Here is a 20226-nt window from a genome sequence, read left to right as displayed (position 1 = left end):
TCATCAGTAGCCATGGCAACCAGTGTAGGATTGAGATTCCCTGTCTGTCTGGTGGCGGTTGAAAAACATTCTAAGCAAGAGTCAAAAAGCCGTCACGGTGATAACGACCCGGAACTCAGGCCAACTTCAAAGTCGAGGAAGACAGGATCCCTTGACGAGTTCACCTCTCACACTGGAAGCAGTGGTATCATACTCGACCCTAGGAATGGACTGGTCATCACTTCTGCTCTGCCTTTCATCGAGTTGATGCATTGCGACCAAGAAGGGAGAAACGATCATCAGGAGCCCTGTGAGTTATCACTCTCGGAAAGTGAGGAGGAGGCGGAGGAGAAGGGATATATTGTTGGAGAGGCGCTGTCAGATTTGTCGGTCTCGGTGATCGCTCAGCGCCCCAAATATAACATCAACAACTTTGTTACTAGTAATTGCTCCGAGCTGCTCAACTCTTCCAGCCACATTTTGCCTCCAAAAGATGCCATAAACTCCGAGAGATATTGCCAGACGAACGTGCCAGACAGATTAACATTGAGGAGGCAGAGGCAATTAGGCAAACAGCCGGAGATGGTTGCCGACGAGGCTCCGCCCGAAAGTATGTTAGTGCATGATGCCAGGGTCTTGTTGCTATGGAGATGCCACACCCTAGCGAGCGAGATTAGTAGACTGGTACCGCACAGCGAAGGATGGCAACTTGACTATGGGGAGAAGGATGGTGAGACTGGTGACAGATCCTTTCTCTCTCAGAACGACGACGAAGTACAGCTCGACACTGTGAGAGAGAAAACCCTGAGAGGGGGTAACACTCACCACAAATATTTGAGCTGGTTCGCCTTGCTGAAAGTCGACGGCATGCTTGCTCAAACATCACACGTGAGGTAGCTAGTGTCATTTATTGTTCAGGGGAATCCACTTTGTACATTCAGTGTATTGGTTTTGCATAATCACATTTTACAAGGGTTAATTACCAATGTGCTCATGATCTTAGATATTTACTGATTATGGTGTCATCCAATGATTTTTTTTTCTGTTTTGGATATATTTAAGCATTCATAAGCATCTTTCAGCATTTGTCTTTCACATTGATGTGAAATAGATGATGAAATTGTGCATTGCACTATTTCACAGTGTTTCATGAGCCTAATTCTCTTGAAGCTACAATGTAATGAATTTCATTGACATAAATTTTACACCATCTCCTTTTTGGTTTCATCCCAAGCATTTTCCCCAGACCAGAGCTCCGTGTTGGCCAGCCGGTAGTGGCGTGCGGCACGCCTTTCGCCACCCTCTGCCCGTCCATCTTTTTGAACAGTCTCAGTGCTGGCATCGTTGCCAAGACAACAGGTGGAAAGGGCGCTCTCATCATGACGGATGCACGTTGCATGCCCGGCACAGAAGGGGGCGGGGTCTTCATCTGCGATAAGGGGCAGAAATCACTGTGAGTTTAAACGACAGGAGTAGATGAATGCTTTGGTGTGATAGAATATGAAGCTAGTTATTACACAATATGGTATTGACTGGTAAAAATCTATTACTGATATGTTCACTTTTTCTATGTATCTGCAAGGCTCACCATCAGAAGAACCAGAACCATTAAAAAACAAACGAACAAACAAAAACACAAATGTATAAAGTGTATTTATAAATCAATTGTACGAAGTGAAACATTAACCCGTTGAGGACGGTTTGATTTTGCTACAACAAGCAATTCCCATAGACACCTGCCTGAGTATACTCGGAACTCGTCCTCAACGGATTAAGGTATGAATGGGTACTAAGCAGATGAATCAACATTATAATCGCATTGACGATAATTGAGAGCCGCTAACAGAATTTATGTTTTGTGTTAATGTGTAATTTTAGTCATACATGTAGCTACAAAGACATGTCCAGCCTTTCCATTTTTAGTCTTTTCCTATATAAAAGTAACTTGATAAGTGCTAGCTTGCACAATGAAAATTGTGTTTATAGTTTGCTCAAGGCAAGGTAATCATTAATAGGTGAGTTTTGTGATGTATTCTCATCTGTAAACATTTGTTTTCAAGTGATATGAGTTCTTTCTATTTCCTTTACATATTAGGTAGTTGTTGAACATATCTACATATATGCATGTATTCTAACATGTGGCTGAATTAATTTGCATCCACAAGTTATTTGCTAGTTCAAACTAGGCCAGGCCAAGCTTTCTTGTCAGGAAAAAAAAAAAAAAAAAAAAACTGTTCCCAGTTTGTGCCTCAAAACATGTAGATACATTACCAAACTCCCTTTTAAGCCAGTTTAATGATTTTCGTTTATTGTATCTTATTAATATTTTGTTAACAGAGCTCATTTTTTTTTCAAACAGAATAACTACCAGAAAGTCACCGGACATACATTGTAATATTAGTGTCCAATGCAGCAAGCTAGTAAATGGAAATTTTTGTGGTTTTAAATGAAATTTTCGCGCATTTCCTGCAACAGACTAAGGCACAAAAATAAAAGCACACAAATATTTTTGCTTGCTATATGTTTTAGTCCGTGAGTTCAATTCTTGATTCCGCTAAATTAAAAACACATCTTACCCAACCAAGCACGAAAAATTACTGGTGTGAAAGTATCCACTTCAGGGGCAGATCCAGGAATTCTGTAAAGGGGGGGGGGGGGGGGGGCAACTAATATTTCTGGTGCTACTTCTGGGTTTCATTTCATATTTTTTTCTTTTTATTTCTTTTGTTTTTAACGATAAATAAAGGGGGGCGTGCGCCTTTTGCGCCCCCCTCTGGATCCGCCACTGCACTTTTACAGTTTAAGTACTCTTACGAAAGTCAACTAGCCTAGCAGTCATAATATTCATCACCTATATTTACAGAGCACTGGCAGCGGTGATTGTATCTCCCTTGTGCTGGAAAAGCAACGAATGGATTGGCCTGACCCTCGCCTGTTCCATGGAAGCCATTTTGAATTCTCTACAGAGCGTGGCCTTCGGGTGTCCTTCCTTGGGATCGATGAACTTTGCAGATTTCCTTCGGAGTACTGCGCCCAGAAAGTTCCTTAGCAGAGGTAATTGTAGGGCAAAAACCAGCAGGAACAAATTTTTTTACTAATTTTCCACACAATCAAAGGTTTATATATATATATTAGGTGGTTGTTATCTTTTTCTTTCTTTTCTTAGCAATTGATGGTCTGGGAAATTTTACAAAGGTAGTTGTACAATTTCCATTTATTCCAAAATGGTGTTTAGAGTTTGGTAAGTGTATGCATCATATATGGCCATGACATAATGTACGATGTATAAAAGGCATTGTAGACATTGTGGAGTGTGACTTTAAAGGCATTGCAACAGATCCAATCAACTTTGGAAAAATGAAAATTCTTAATAGTTTTCAGATTTTCAAACTGCCATCATTGCTGGTGGCACCTCTAAAGACAACCTTTCTTGCCTTTGAAAGTTAATAATGTTGTTTAATACCTTGTAATGCAGAGCTACCAAGTCTCACGCATTCTGCGTGAGACTCAAGCATTTAGGGTCTGTCTCACGATCTCACGCATGGCACCGATTTTTCTCACGCATCTGGTGAAGTCTGCAATTTGGGCCAAAAATATGGAGCATATACAATTGTAGCTCAAAGGATTAAAGTGATAGTTGCAATTGAAGGTATATTTCCCTTTTCCCTTTCAAAATTAGTAAAAAATAGTCACTTAAGTATGCACCAGATCGCATCATTAAGAGCTAATAATTTAAAAAAGCTCCCTACCATGGGAGGGGGACACCCCCCTCGTTCGCACGCGCATGCGCGCGAGCGCTGAGATGCCGAGTCATAAAAATCTCACTCATAAAAGATTTTTGAACTTGGCATCTCTGGTAATGCTTTGAGTGCTGATGGCACAGAAAAAGTATTTATACTGTAAAACAAGGAATGTTTGCATGTATTGCAATTTTGCGAATTACGCGAGAGCCAAGATTGGCGAAATTAAAATACACACAAAAATTGTTGCCTATACTCTATGCATTGAATATTACAGGCAACTCGTGAAAATTCCATGACGCGGAAAAGGCCATTGACCCCCATTTACGAAATTTTCATACCGCCAAAATATCATGTTTTGCAGAAGCCAAGTAAACACTGTGCCAAGTCTGTGGCACAGGAAGGGTTAGTAAATGGTCATTTTCTCTTTTGCTGTTTCAACAGAAGAGCGAAAGGGTGTGTCCGCTTTTGACAGTGTGGTCCTTCTGCGTGTCGGTCCCGTCTGGGGCTCAGGGGTCATTGTGAATGCAGCACAGGGACTCATCGTAACCTGTCGGCATGTTGTGAAGAGGGCGCCATCTAGCAAAGGTAAGACGTCAACCGAAATCAAACAATGAGCTGGCTTCCCTTTGGCAGACCAAATGGAGAGTGATGTGAAGTGTAAAGTATCGTTTTCATCCTGTCAAACTTGTAATTCATATCAGGCAGCCTTAATCTGGAAAGTAAAAGAGAGTACATAGTCGACATCAATCCACTCCTACCCCAACCCCACCCCCCCCCCCCCATCAGGATTTTATCCCTATTAAACTGTCCACAACAATCCCTCTCACAAATCACTGCAACACCCATGGCTGTCTTTGTGTGTGTGTGTCTGAAAATGGTTAACATGAAAGTCTAGATCGTGTATTGTAAAAGTGAAAATATTCATGGTGTGGAGATTTTTGCACATTTTAGCGCAACCAAAAACTAGCCTGTGAAGGAAAGCATGCAGATATATTTGCTTGCAATTTGCACCGCTGATTAACTCTTTATGTGCCACGTTCGCACGTCCGACTCAGTCGACGGCGTGCCAACTTCGCACATTCTGCTTAATGAACAAAGCTGCCAAAACCGATCGATAAATCGCTAATCACTGCTAATCCCACGGCACAATAAAAGCGTTTTTCGTGCTTTTGTTCCTCTCATTATACGGCTTGCATTCTATGTGGTGATTGACTATCAAGTGGTGTTCCCAACTAGATTTTCTCGTACATTCTAAGTTTCTGTCACGGTTTTATGTTCAAAAGTCATGCCTTTACAGTAATGTAGCAACTGGTCATTCGAAAGAGAAATTGAAAATAGATTCGTCATACAATTAATATGGAAACAAAGTTTGGCATTCCTCTTTAACTTTGCCTACTATTATGCCCATCTTAACAGAAATTTGTAGAGGTTATAGAAATTGGAAACACAGAATTCTTTCTCAAAGCATGACTACCTTCGTGTCTTGGAATAACGTGGCACACATGGGGTTTCCACCATGGCACATAAAGAGTTAAAGTCTGGATCCCGCGGAATCAAAACATCCCAAAACTTTTCTCACCCAGCTGTGTACAAAACATTTCTTCCCCCAAAATATCCACTTTTATAGTAATCTATGTAGTGTCTTACCATATATTAAAGCTAATCTTATCATTTATTTGCAGCATATGTCTGCACCCACACAGTGTAAACACCACTACGTGTGTACTTACCCCTATTGTGAGTAGACTACAGTACAGTGTACAGTGCACACAAAATTCCAGTCACAACGAAGTAAAAATTCAGGACACAGCATTATACACTCTATATATTTTCATAGCTTTTTTGTTCAGTTATAAAGAAATTTCAGTATAATGAAAGAAACCTGCCGAGGACTTCATTATAATGGGAGTCCACTGTATAGATATTTGTAGAAATCTGAAACTTCCTAAGGGTCAATGAACACCCAAAGAGCTTCCTTTTCTTTGACTGTCAGTGAGAGTGAAGGTCCCATCACACCCCTGGGTGAAGGGTGACATCCTGTTTGTGACCTCTGACCTCTCGCCCCTTGACCTCGCCATCGTGAAGATAACTGACGACACCGGCTGTGGCAGCCTGGTTGAAGCGGAACTGTCTTCAGATTGTGCAGAAGGTATTTCTGAGCATAGATATGTCATGTATGTACATGATCCCTCTTCATTCATTTGTTGAAAAGTGCAGGGTGGTAACCCGGTGAAGTGGTCCCCCAGCCTACCCACACAAGTGAAAAGGGAGGGGGGGGGGGGGGAATAAGTATTGTTCGTAGTATCAACATCATTATATCAATGAGTAAAATGTACAATAGTATATAGAAGAATTTAAAATGAATATGTCTTATTGGTATAACAAATTGGTGCTGTTGTTGTTTTGTTCCAGTGTTCCACGTTTTACAAGCGTGGCTTTTTTAGTGGAACACTGTTTTCCATCATTGTGATTATTTACTATTTTTGTTGCCATGACAAAGTGCATTGTTTCTTTTTTACGACATCATTCGTGTATAATTTATATTGTATTGAAAAAAAATCCTTTATCGGACGAGTGTAAGAGAAATGAAAAAAAAATTTGTATCACTTTGGATTATGTCAACTTTTTCTTTTCTTTTCTTTGTGATGATGGAAATAAATAAACTATTGAACTATTGAACTATTAATGATGCCGACCCCTCGTGGTTCGCCCAAGGTGACTAGAAATAGTCAGCAAACTGTATCAACAAGAAAGAAAGTACCACGGACAGGACACACTATGTAATTGGAGTGCTGTAGTACAAGTATAAAATGATAAGGTCAAACCTGAAGATCAAAGACATATCGGGGTATTTTGTGCAGGATTATTGTAAGGCTACTGGGTATTGTACAGTTAACCTATTCCTTCCGCAATTCTTTGAGTGCCTTTAATGCCCCCAAACGAGATTGTTTTCTGCCAGTCCGCAGAGAATGGACAGGTTGGTAATCCACCTGTGTGAAGGCAGTCAACCGATGAATGTATCCCCTCTCCATGGTCAACTACATGATTGTGCTTTTGAACAATGGAAATATTGATCGGGTGCAATGTACTGTATGTATGAATAGAGCGTTCGCTGATGGGCTCACAGACTCGTTTGTTCTACACAGAACCAGGCACTTGAATGGGATGACTGGGGACAGCGAACACAGAAATGTACTGAGCTCAGCTTTGATTGGTAATGTACATGTTCAAACAAGTTTTATAGCAGAGCAAGCACAAGCTAAATCAGAAAAAAAGGGTAAAAAATACTTCGGAAAGAAAGAGAACAAGGGCTGATAGAATAAACTCTAATCTTTTTATCATGCCCATTTTGGGGGACATTATAACACAAGAAAAACATGAATTTAGGCCACAAAAGCAGGCACTCTTGTCTTCATCTTTGGAACCTGGTATATCAGGTTCCCGTATATCAGTTGCTCCCATAAGGAACGGGTTAAAGAGTACATACGTACATTACATGGGTATGGAATAATGTGCCTGGTTGATGCTGTTTGCTGACTGCTGTTAACCACTTGGGGAGGAACCACCGAGGTTGGCATCATTTGCCCATTTTCTTGTGTGGGTAGGTAGGTGGACCACCACCTCGCAGGGTTAGCACCCTGCTCTTTGCTATGAATGAATGAAGCAGGATCTTTTAGTGTAAAGAGTATTTACCTCTTACTAAAGTAAGGGGACATTATGCTTGCACACAAGATTGCTTGATTGGACTCCAACCCGTGTAATTTGGATTGGGAGGCAGATACATTGCCGACTCAGTCACATCACTGCCCTTATAAAGAAGTGATAATGATATTAATTGAGTGATAGCATTATCAATGGTAGATGAAATTCTTGCATAGAGGGAGTTGTTTTTCTTGCAACTAATTGACAAATTGCCTTACATCGATGTAAAAAGCACTAAATTGATGAGTGTTTTAGTAGTAGCCATGACAAAAGAAATCATGGGCATACGTACAGGTTATACTCGAGCAGGATTCTACTCGGATAGTTTCTACTCATTTGGCACATGACACGATTTGCATCCTGGTATAGCTTCGAATGGGATTACTGCAACAAGTAACAAGTAAGAAGGCTCTAGGTTTGTGCCTTGCTTGAGTATGTACACTGTATGCCTATGCTGCTTTCTTTTGTCATGGCTACTATATACAAAAATACTGATCACATCAGTTCTTGTGTTCGTTATCAATATTATGATAATCATAAAAATGAGGGCTGGAAGTGTAAATGTCGATATCAATGTGTATGTCATTGTTCTCAATGCTGGTTTGTATGTGAATGATCTACTGGTTCTTGTTTTGTTGCTAGGTAACAGGGTCTATGCCGTAGGTTACCCCCTGTTTGACCCCAGCCAGAGTACAGATTATGCAGTGACCTCTGGGGTCGTGTCAAAGGTCGTGCGGGTCGACCACACACCAGTAATGATTCAGGTTAGTCCAGTGTTACTCATACTGATTAGATGTATTATCATTACCATGATCATTTTCGTCTCCACTTGCATTGGCATGACAACGATCATCATCATTTTGTCATCATCATTGCTCCTTCACAGAGCTGCCAAGTTTCGCCAATTCTTTGTCATCTCTTCATGTCTGGATAAGAGAATATGTGTGACCACGCATCACAAAACAAAAAAAAAGTTGCACGCCTTGATATTTTCGCAAGGACTCAAAAAAAGGGAAACAAGTCTCCATGGTCAATCTTTAATTTTTTCATAATTTTTGAAAGAGCAGTTTTTCAGTATGATTTCAAAATGTGGAATAATAAGACGAATGGCAAATTTTGTCTTTACCATTTTTTTCTAGAATACGCTTTTGTAGAGTTGTATGATTAGGTATGTCTCAGAGGCCCCTTTTCATTTCTGAAAAATCCTGTACACTCTTCACTTTCAACTCTAAAAACTTTTGAAAGGATAATGCTACTGCTTTGAAAGTTAGTATTCTAATTTTTAGAATGTGTTTAATAAAAGCATATGTGTGCAGGGTCACATATAAAGCATCACCCTGAATGTTAACCTGTTTCTCCCACAATTCTCCAAGAGCTGTCTGTGCCCCCAAAATGAGATCTTATTATGCCCTTTATAGAGAAGGGACAGGCTGGCAATCTGCTTGTGTGGAAGCAGTCGAGCAGTTCATGCATCCCCTTTAAATTCCCCCCGTCAGCTGCATGTGCGATCCGAACAATGCAGAATATTGAGATATGAATAGAGCATGTCCTGGGCTAGCAAATTCTATTTCTAAACACTACAAGGACTCTTGCATGGGGTCAGCAAACAAGTCAGAATCTAGTGAGCTCAACTTTGGTTGCCATGTACTGTACGTATTCATGCAAAGTTTATTGCAAAACAAGCACACTGCTGTTTTGGAAAAAGGTAGATTAGACAAAAGTACACACAGTAGCAGTGATAGTTGTAATACTGCTGTCTAGTAGTAGTAATAGTGGTAGTAGTAGTAGTATTAGTAGTAGCAGTATTAGAAGTAGTAGCAGTAGTAGTAGTACAGTCCAGTAGTAATACATTGTAGTAGTAGTACACATAGTAGTAGTACTTAGTGGTAGTAGTAATAATATAATGTAGTAGAAGTGGTAGTACAATGTAGTAATAATGATAATAGTAATTTAGTAGTAGTAGAAATAGAAGTACAGTAGTACAAACTATAGTAGTAGTAGTAGTAGTAGTGGCACAAAGTGTAGTAGTAGTAGTACAAAGTGTAGTAGCTGTAGTAATGATAGCAGTACTAGCAATATTGATGTAACTTGTCAGTCATCCATAATAGATACGATGTATCTACATTGTATGTTGTATCATTTCAGTCCAGCTGTGCAGTACACCCTGGGGCCAGTGGGGGAGCACTGCTGTGTGCCCACACAGGGAGATTAGTCGGCATCATCGCAAGTAACTCAAAGTAAGATGCTCCGCATCCTCCTGTCCTTCCTACGTGATGTGCAGTGTTTGTGAAACTTCTCACGGTCTTTCTTGAGTGATTTTACTGATGTCAGCTGTGTTTAGTATTCAGAGTTCTGGGGGGCGTTTCATGAAGGAACTTGTCGGATAAAATGTCCGACCAGTCAATTATATCCAACAAGTTTTGAGAAATTCTTTTGTCTGATTGGCTGATTTCTCTGAACTTGTCGGATAAAATTGACTTGTCGGACATTTTATCCGACAAGTTCCTTCATGAAACGCCCCCCTGGAGAGAAGTAGTTTCTATTTGTGTCTGTTTTTCTTCTTCTTCTTCTTCTTCTTTTTCCCCTTCTAGGGAAGATTTGATAAAGCTGGCATTGGGATACCAAGTCAATGAGAGCTCTGCTCTTTGGATATATTATCAGCATTTTTCTGACCAAGTTTGCTCCCCCCCTCCCCCCCCCCCTCTCCCCCTCCCCCATCCCCTCAACACTTTCATGTACTGGTCAATTGAAAAACAAGTTCTTTGTGTTCTCTATGTTATGAACAACTTCCATTGTTAAAGACTAAATACACTATCTTGGTGTTCTCATTGTATCACTTCTATTATCCTAAGTAGTATTGTAAATATTGTTATTATCCTTATTCCTCTCTTGTACATAATGAGATTACTTTTTAAAAGTAAAAGTGGTAGAAGGAGTAGTAGCTGGGGGGTGTTTCATAAAGCTGTTCGTAAAGTTACGAACGACTAACGAGCGACTGGTGATCAGTTCTTGTGCTGAATTATAGAAATTCTGATAAGTATAGCACATCAGAACTGATCACCAGTCGCTCGTGAGTTGTTCGTAACTTTACGAACAGCTTTATGAAACATCCCCCAGTACTAACTAGTACATGTAGTTGTTACTACTATTACTGTTGTTATTGGCATCATTATTATTGATGATGATATTATCAATGTTATCATCTATATCAGTCCGGTAATCTTGCCATTGATCTATCTCTCTTCTGATTGGACAGGGATGCTGAGAGTGGGGCCACATTCCCTCATGTAAACTTCAGCATTCCAGTGAGCTGCTTCAGATCTCCGCTGGAGAAATACATTCGTACCAAAGGTAATTTACATCACTGTGCTTACACTCGATCGCAAAGCGTCACTGGGGCGACAAGACCTCGTATCTAAAAAAATTGTCAGATGTTCAGGAGAGCCGAAAAACATGGCAGCCAAAGCACTATAGCAAATGGGATTGGCTTTCCTTTGATATGCTGTAGTGGCTTCAGTTTTGGGGTAAGACAGTTTGATAGGATTTGGACAGGACATCACCAAACCAATTATTTGACCATTAATCCCCAAAAAAACATATTCCCAAAAATTTCAGATACAAGGTCTTGTCACACCAGCGACAAAAGAGTGTTTCCCTTGTTTGCATAGGAATGAACTTCAGATACTTGTCATTTTGATATGAGACCAGTTTCAGAAAGAGGTTTTGCAATAGTAGCTTACAGATAGTTGCTGTCATTGCAGGTTAATCCAAAGTTATAGACAACATGCGCACTGCTGCTGTCTATTAGCGAGCTGCTCCCATAGGGATGGTAGAGTAATTGTAAAAACTCTCATAAGATGAGGACCAATATTAGATGAAGTGTTGAATCTTTTGAGATGTTCCAACAAGTAGATGAATGGACAAAACACTTGATGTGTGAAAATGTTAATTGAAACTGTCAAAGCAGAATATCTGTGCCCTCATATTTTACTTGCAGGGTATTTTCTTTCTTACTGGGGAAAGGGGCTATATAATGACAGCTTTTACTTTAAGTTTTACCAATTGTTCTTTTGTTTTGAACTTGTGTCATCATGTAGCCAAGCTTGGTTTATTGCCATTTGGTCTAATATCAGGGTGGTCTACTTTCCAGTTTGTCTAGCATCACAATGGCTAAACTCGTTTTGGTCTACAATCAACTTTGTCTAATGCTGGCTTGGTGCAATTCTCACTTGGCCTGATGCCTAGTTTGGCTAATTATCATTTCGTCTGATGATCAGATGATCTTATTGCAATTTTGCTTCCTCGGATTTTTTTTTTTCCCTATTGTGTCTAATAAACTATGGGTATTAGACGAAGGTGGCATAGCACGTCTGGAAGTAGACCAACTGGTTATGAGGCTATTAAGTGGCAATTGGACTATTGAAATGGTCATTAGACAAAGTGGGAGTAGACGAAGTGATAGATCACCGCTAAGCTCGACCTTACCAACCTGTTTAGACTTAAGAATGTTTCGCTGATTCCCTCAGACCTACAGAGTTTCCATGAACTTAACACCAGCGAAGACTCTCTGTGTAGGGTGTGGTCACTCCAGGAAGGCGGGCGATACCAAAGGATCACTCAGAGCAAATTGTGATGGCGAGGATGGGTGAGCGCCCTCGTGCAAGGAAACCAGCTGGGATTTGTGCGTGGAGTCTGTGCCGCAATAGATTTCATATCTTCAAGGATGGATGCTAAGGGTGTTTCAGATAATATTTGACCCCTCATGACTTGACGGTGGTCAAGTGTACCTGGTCGCTGATAATCGTCATCAAACAGGCACCAATGTGCCACATAGAAAAGGAGGAGTAGTACTTAAGAAGAATGAGGAGACGATGGTGAATGGGGAGAACATCAAGAAGGGGGTGATTGAGGGGGAGCAAAAGTGGAAGGAAGAAGAGTAGAAGGATGAGGAGGAGGAGGAAGAGAAAAAGAAAAAGATGGTGTAGATGGAGAAAATGAAGGGGGAGGAAAAGGAGGAGCAAAAATGGAAGAAGGGAGAGGAGGACAAGGAGGAGGTGGAAGAGTTCACGTTGAAAGCGTCACTTCGTGTATCAATACAATCTTGAGTATGGCGGGTGTTAGACATTCTAGCTGCCTGGGTGCCTGATGCTTACCCCAGAACCTGGGATACCCACAGCAGAATGCTAAAACCAGGATCAATGAAAGATAAGGGGAAAAAAATAATTTGTTTAATCTGATTTAGGATATTTTCATTCTTGATCACGTAGATTGTCTTTTCTTCTTATCAATGAAGTTATATCTTCTCTAGTCTTGTCCTTTATGTTGTAAACTTGATCAGAAAAGAACTGCACAAGCATGATTACAAATAAGAAACTTTTGGTAGTGTAGGAAGCAGACTCAATGTTGTGCACTGTACATGTAAGTGATGTAACAGTGATGTTTAATTGAAGGTTTACTGTTAGTTCAGCTCTGAGCCTGCATCATTTTTTTTTCCTGAAGATTATTGAGTCCGTCATGAGATACTACACTGTACTGTAATAAGTGAATTGAATAGACCAGTTCTTATTTCCACTTTGCAAATAAGCAGAAAAAGGTCATTAGTACCAACAAGCATTACTTGGTTTGTTAATTCACCGGGATGAACATTTTTGATGTGATGATTATTCATGTGATCCTTGCCTACGTAATACTTGCCAGCACATCCACCTGAGAGCAAGCCCCGTACATGTATTTGACAAAAAGAAAAAAAGTTGTTACGGCATTCAGTACAAAACAATGAAACAGATACCTTCTAAAATGTCATTTGACAGATTATTCTGGTCACCTGGTCAAAATGCAGGGTCACTCTTTGAACACAAAGTCCATAAATTGTTATGTCGGGTAAGCTGATGCATTTTGCACGTTATGTCACTTTAAGTTTGAAAACAAGTTAAGTGCCTACCCATCATAGAAAAAAAAAGTAAGTTCATTTGTACTGGTCAATATGTATGTGTACATGAGCTTTACAGTTGTATGTAACTACTCAGAAAACATTGTGTGTACACTGTAAAGTGTATTTGAGCATGGCAACCATTCTAGTTTGGACTGACTTAAAAGGGAAGTATAGATACATGTAATTTTCATAACGTCACATGATGTGGTACATAATTGAAATCACCATGTACAGATCTGTGGAATTCATTGTGGTCCTTCAGCAGAGAAACCAATACAAGTGTACTCTGAAAAGCCTAAAACAAATATATAGACTGAACAAGGATGATTATTAGCATACATGCAGCCCACATATTTCAGAAATGATGCAATGTAATGCCATTACATTACCACTTGCTTAATAAGTTCACCTGTGTAGAATTTGCACATACTTTTATCTCTTGCTCTGCTTTCTTTAGCCCCCAACTCAGGCATTCTTATGGTGAGACTGCCATGTCATCATCCTTGTTCATTGTGGTTTGTTTGAAATTTTGAAAACACTGTAATTCCTCATCCCAATCACTACACTACAAATCTGTACTGTATTTATTAATTATGATACTCCGTACCAAGTATAACCAAGTTATAATTCAAATTCATGAGTTTCTTCCATCGAGATGTTTTCATTGCAACTGATTGACAAATTGCCCTACATCGACATAAATAAGCACTGAATTGATCAGTGTTTTAGTAGTAGCCATGATACTACTAAAATGCTACTACTAAATGGCTACTACTAAAATGCTACTACTAAATGGCTACTACTAAAATGCTACTACTAAATGGCTAATACTAAAACACTGATCAATTCAGTGCTTATTTACATCGATGTAGGGCAATTTGTCAATCAGTTGCAAGTTATAATTGTTCAAAAAATGTAAAAGTCTGAATTTCATACCATCCAGTAGTCTCCTTTAACCCTAAAAAGACTGGGCTATTTTGGTAGCTCGAAAGACTTGGGGGGGGGCCTAAAGGGCCCCCCCTTAAGATCTCGGCCGCAGATCGCGCGATCGTCGCGGAAATTTGCACAATGGTAGTGTGCGATGTAATCTACAAGAATGTATATTTAAATTATCCAAAATAGTCTTCTTTTATTTTATTTTGATTAATTATGCTAATTTATGCGTGAAATCAGACTCTTTGATCTAAATGAGTAAATAAAGTTCCAAAAGTGCTCATTTTTGGTCTAATTATTCTTTGTGGCATTCTTGGCAAATGCACTCGAAAAAAAAATTCAGTATCAAAATTAATTTCTTATTTATTTTATTGTTTTATGAATTTCTTATGTATTTCTTTGTTTTTTCGACTTTTTGTTTTTGCTGTTTTTTTTAAACAAAATTTGTGGCAGACACTTTTTGAAGCATAATACTCCTAAGACAAATTAATTTTAGCCATTGAGAGTAAAAATAAGCATATTTATATGAACCATGTGAAAAAACTCTATTTCCATTGACTTTGTACACAAAATCACATTTTTGAGCCATTTTCGGCCTCACGTGCATGTACAAAAAGTTATGTAACTTCAGAACCGCACCCCTGGGCGTCACAAATTTGGTGTCAAAATGTGTGCGAAATTCGAAAGAAAAGAGTCATAGAGCATCGCGGCGAGAGCATTGCGTGTTGCAGAGTAATCGCGCGAAATGTAGAGGGGGGGCCTTTTAGGCCCCCCCCCCCCAGTCTTTTTAGGGTTAAAGTCCCCTCCAAAGGACTATGCAATGAGGACGAACTGCTGTGCTTGGGGGCACAACGGCTGTAGCAGCCATCGGTCTCAGACCTGGGCCCTTGTGATTGACAGTATGGATTGTATTCACTGAGCTACAATCGCTGCTTGTCCTCATGAAACACAACAGCCTGTTGTCAAGGTTCTTCAAGAGTCCCTGCTTTAATTGCAACTACAATCTACTCCTGTTATAAACGACATTGCTGTTACAGATTCTTGTTGCAAGGAAGTAATAATTCACTCAAATTTGTTACATGCAGTGCACTCCCGTTATAACGAAATTCCAGTTACAACGAAATAAAATTTAGGGCCATAACATTATCAACTCTATGTATTTGTATTGTTTATTTGTTTGGTTATAGCGAAATTTCGATAGAACGAAAGAAAATTGCTGGTCCCCAGGACTTTGTTAAAATGGTAGTCAACTGTATTTAGATTTTACTGTGCAGCTGTAATGGAATTTTGATATAACGAAAGAAAACAACCTGTTCGGTGCATGTCCCCTGTACAGTGTATTATGCATACACATGTGCCCTGCATTGTCCTTGCATACGTTATATTATAATGACCTTAACTTCCTTGGACACCTTATTCCACTTTGTATACTTTGAATCTTAATCTAGTACTATACATGTATTTTGATTTTATGTACCACTGTAAAAAGGAAGAATTACTCTTTGATATCATGTACATTCTAATGAGAAATGTTGAGAAATAGAGATAATTTATGGCAATAAAGTGACATGAAAATATTCTATATCCTTCATATTCTGGTCACTTTTGAGGTTTTTTGTCTTGTTTGTTGTCTTCTTTTTTTTTTGGTTAGTGTTTTTTTTATTTGTTTTCATTTGTTTTGTTTTGTTTTTGTTTTTTTTTTAGCTTCAATGGTTTTGACAGAAAGTCTCAACATCTACAAGTCTATGTATTTTAGTCTAGTCAAGAACATACCTCTTCCATACCAAGTTCAAAGGAGTTCTAGGAGAATCGGAAAACTCGACTGTAATTGAATGGCAAGCCTTGCCATTTGGCTATGAAATCCTTTGATTGATCAATATGGATCTAGCTGGCCTGCTGAAGGTCACACTCTGAATTTGCAATTTAACCCGAAACTAGCCAGGCTTTTTGCCTATGTTAAACCCGGCGCTGGTTGGGGGCTGATTGCACACCCCACCCCCCCAGATCTCATCCTTCCATAGCGCAAAATGTGGCACACATGACATTCATGTCGTAATCTACATGATTGTGCCTTAGATTTTTTTTTTAAAGGGAACGTAAACCCAAAGAGCAATGTGGATTGAGTGAAAGCAGCAACATTAGTAGAATTTATCAGTGAAAGTTTGAGGAAAATCGGACAATCGATGCAAAAGTTATGAATTTTTAAAGTTTTGGTGTTGGAACCGCTGGATGAGCAGACTATCAGAGGCTATGACGTTTGAGTGGACAGCAATATAAAAAAAATAAATAAAAAGAAAATTCCACAAAAATTCATTTTTCATAAAAATTACAATTCCATCAACTTTATACTGACAAGTGTTAAGGGTAGCAGTTATCCACATTGCTTTCTGAAAGCGGTTAGTCAAGTGCTCTTTCATAATGCCAGAAAAGTGAATTTTTGTGGAATTTTCTTTATATTTTCTTTGTATTGTTGTCCACTCATACGTCATAACCTTTAGTAGTCTCCCCATCCAGCTGTTCCAACACCAAAATGTTAAAAATTCATAACTTTTGCATCGATTGTCGGATTTTCTTCAAACTTTCAATGGTGTGTTCTACTGGTGTTGCTGCTTTCACTCAATCCACATTGCTGTTTGGGTTAACGTTCCCTTTAAGTATCAATTTCTAATTGTTTTAATGATGTAAGTTAAGCGAAACATCTTATTTTAGCTTGTTACACACTATTGAAACGTACTGAAAGTCTATTTTAATTTATTTTAGGATTCTCCCTATTCTAACTGGGCTATTTGAGACCAAGTTTTTACGGGGGGGGGGGGGGGGTCAATTTGACCCCTCTCCCCCTTTTGATCTCGCCCGCTGATGGCGCGATCGCCGCAAAATTTTGCCTGAACATAGAGCCAGCTGTCGACTACAAGATTACATGGTCATACAATAGAACAATTTTGATTATCCTTTTTTTAGTAAATTATATAAATTTATGCGTGAAATTTATATTTTCACCTGTAACTCGATTACAAAAACTGAAGGATTGCTACTAAATTTTTGTGTCAGAATTCCTTTAGACACATCGATCAATTTTCATGTAAAAATATAGCACAATCAAAATCAATATCTTTTGTTTTTATTGTTTTGTTAATTGGTTATGTATTTTATTTTTTTTCGACTTTTTGTTTTCCATTGTTTTTGACAAGATTTTGTTGCAGACACTTTTCCAACCTTAAATACATTAGAAATGATTAATTTCTATGATTAAAAGTGGAAATAATCTAATTTATATCAATTTAACCCCTCTCCGCTCCCCCCCCCCCCCAAAAAAAAACACAATTTGCGTAGGATTTGCTCACGATGTCGTGAAATTGAGCTGTTTTGGGGTCGACATGCATATACCCTATTATGCAAATCATTACATAACTTCAGAACGGTGTACCCGGACGTTGCAAATTTGGTCTAAAAATATGCGGGAGATCACTTCTAAGTTCAATGTAAAAAGTCATGACATGACGCGGCACCATCTTTGCGCGCGTTGCGGAAGCATGGCACGAAATGTCGAGGGGGACCAATTTGACTCCCCCCCCCCCCCCCCCCCCGGGCTATTTAGGCCGGGCTAGTTAGGTAGATGATAGAGCCGGGAGGGGGGGGGGGGGGGGCTCAACGGCCCCCCTGCAGTCAACCGCGCGATTGCGACGAAAATTTTGCACACATATTGCCTATGACGTAATCTAAAGTACCATGAAGTTGATTTTGCAAAGAGTTATCATTTATGCTAAATTATGCAATTTATGCATAATGATGCATGAAATCTGACAGTTTCGTGTAAATCACTAAATAAAGCTCGAAGCAGGCACAATTTTTATGTTCATATTTTTTTTTTGTCCTTAGCAGGTGTAAGAGAAAAAAATTGTGCCATCAGAAAAAAAATCTGAAGTATTTTATTGTTTTTTTAATTTCTTATGTATTTCTTTTTTTTTCAACTTTATGTTTTTCATTGTTTGTCGATTAGATTTGTCCGCGACATTGTTCCAAACAAGATAAAACATGTATGTTATTAATTGATTATAATCAATAGAACCCCCCAAATAATCATGCTTTTATGAAATTTGCCTGTAAGCACAGTTTGCAATGAATTTGTACACGAATTCACGTTTTTGAACAGCGGGCCCGGGCATTGCAAATTTGGTGTCAAAAGATGCGGGAGACTTGAAAGAAAAAAAGTCATGAAACGTCGCGGCGATAGCTTTATGCGATAGCGATACATCGCGCGGAACGTCGGGGGGGGGGGGGGGGGGGGGGGGGGGGGGGCTTGGAGCCCCCCCCCCCCCCCCCCCCCCGCGACCTAGTTATGGTTTAACCATCAGAGGATTATTCTCCCATATACCCAACTGGAGTGCTGCGTGTTTCTAACCTGACGGGAAAAAAAAAGAGGTATATGTATGCCACATTGAGATTGATATTGAATGATAATTATATCAGATTTGATATCAAAAAGAAGGTCTGGTTCAAGAAGTATGATATCCATTTGTTCTAGAAATATGATATTCAAGTAATTTACTCGGTGATATTATGGTGCGTTCATGCCACAAAGAAAATCTCACCAATCACGTTATTTCACGTGATCGAAGATTTGCCACTAGAGAACTTTGATAAAACCTGCCTATGTACAATGTGCTCATCATCGTTCTACATACAGGCTGATCTGCCGGCTGACTGATTTGAAAACTAATAGTCTTGATCCTTTTGCATTGTGCCCCCCCCCCCCCCTTGTATCCGAAAAGGGAGAAAATAGAATCTGATATATGCATGAGGTGAGTGAAGGCTTTCTGATTTAGCGTACTGTCAAGTCGTACATTGATGGTCTCCTATATGTATGTCAGTCTGCACAATTGGAATATTCGATTTTGAAAAACAAACAAACAAACTAACAGAACCAAAAAAAAGTAACAACAACAAACCCCAAGACATATGTTAGCAATGTGTTGGAAAGACGTATGTCGGATTCAATATTCATTATATCAACACACACAGACATACAGACACACACATGCACACACACACACACACAGACGCACACCCTAAAAGCACACTTTCGCAAGCGCAACACTCACACAGACCTATTAAGGCTGTAAGGGGTGGGGATAGATGACTGTAAAAGGTACAACCTACCAAGCTTTATACAGGGCATGGCGTTCATGGTCGTTTCTAGTCAAGGATTTAAATGAAATGATTTATATTCTTACTTAAACTTCACGCTTCCATGGTCATTCAAATTGGTTCTCATGAAATTGTTATTCTTTATGTTGAGGGAAACTTTATGTCTGTACACGTGCAAAAGTATAACAGTAGCCCAAATCAGTAAAACTATTCATTGCATACAACGTATACAAGTAAAAGTGACAGACACTTAATAAAATATTTTCACTTACAAAAGGCTTCCGAGAACATGGGTTCTTGAGGATATATGTATATATACATGTATTATATATATATATATATATATATATATATATATTTGGCCAATGTTTATATACCTTAAATGTTGACTTGGGTTTTCACCTTTTACCATTATCTTTTCCACCAGTCAATGTGCGTTTTATACATACATAGGTCTACATAATTATACAGTGCACTTCCGTTAAAACGAACACGGCTATAACGAAATAACATTGCAGGCACCGACGTTATCCCCTCTATGTTTCATATCATTTATTTGTTCGGTTATAACGACACTTCGATATTAAAAAAACAAAACAAAAACGCGAGTCGACTGTGAGGGAAACTGTACCTAATATGTTGTTTTCTCCACTAACTTTGTTACGATATTATTGTGTCCTATGTTGACCCCATGCAACCGTATGGTAGGCCTATTAATCAGGTCTGATTTCTGTAAATATCCCAAAATTAGGAGCAATACAGTGCGACATAGTACTCCTGGGAAAGACA

At 39.2% G+C, this 20226-nt stretch overlaps 1 protein-coding gene across 1 annotated transcript; it reads left to right on the top strand.

Annotated features, from left to right (window-relative positions):
- LOC139745151 (peroxisomal leader peptide-processing protease-like) lies at window positions 1-12381 on the top strand. The gene is made up of 9 exons (XM_071655567.1): window positions 1-872; window positions 1214-1432; window positions 2843-3033; window positions 4164-4307; window positions 5716-5871; window positions 8067-8188; window positions 9570-9661; window positions 10681-10775; window positions 11951-12381. The coding sequence occupies exons 1-9, from the start codon at window positions 13-15 to the stop codon at window positions 12055-12057; spliced, it is 1986 nt and encodes a 661-aa protein (XP_071511668.1). The 5' UTR covers window positions 1-12; the 3' UTR covers window positions 12058-12381.
- Window positions 12382-20226: the final 7845 nt, after the last annotated feature.

This window comes from Diadema antillarum, unplaced genomic scaffold, assembly GCF_040938485.1.
Source record: "Diadema antillarum isolate AM-2024a unplaced genomic scaffold, OU_Dant_1.0 seq00001236_RagTag, whole genome shotgun sequence".
Taxonomy (NCBI): Eukaryota; Metazoa; Echinodermata; class Echinoidea; order Diadematoida; family Diadematidae; genus Diadema; species Diadema antillarum.
The sequence above is the reverse complement of the archived record's forward strand: the minus strand, read 5'-3'. Positions and strand labels throughout refer to the sequence as shown.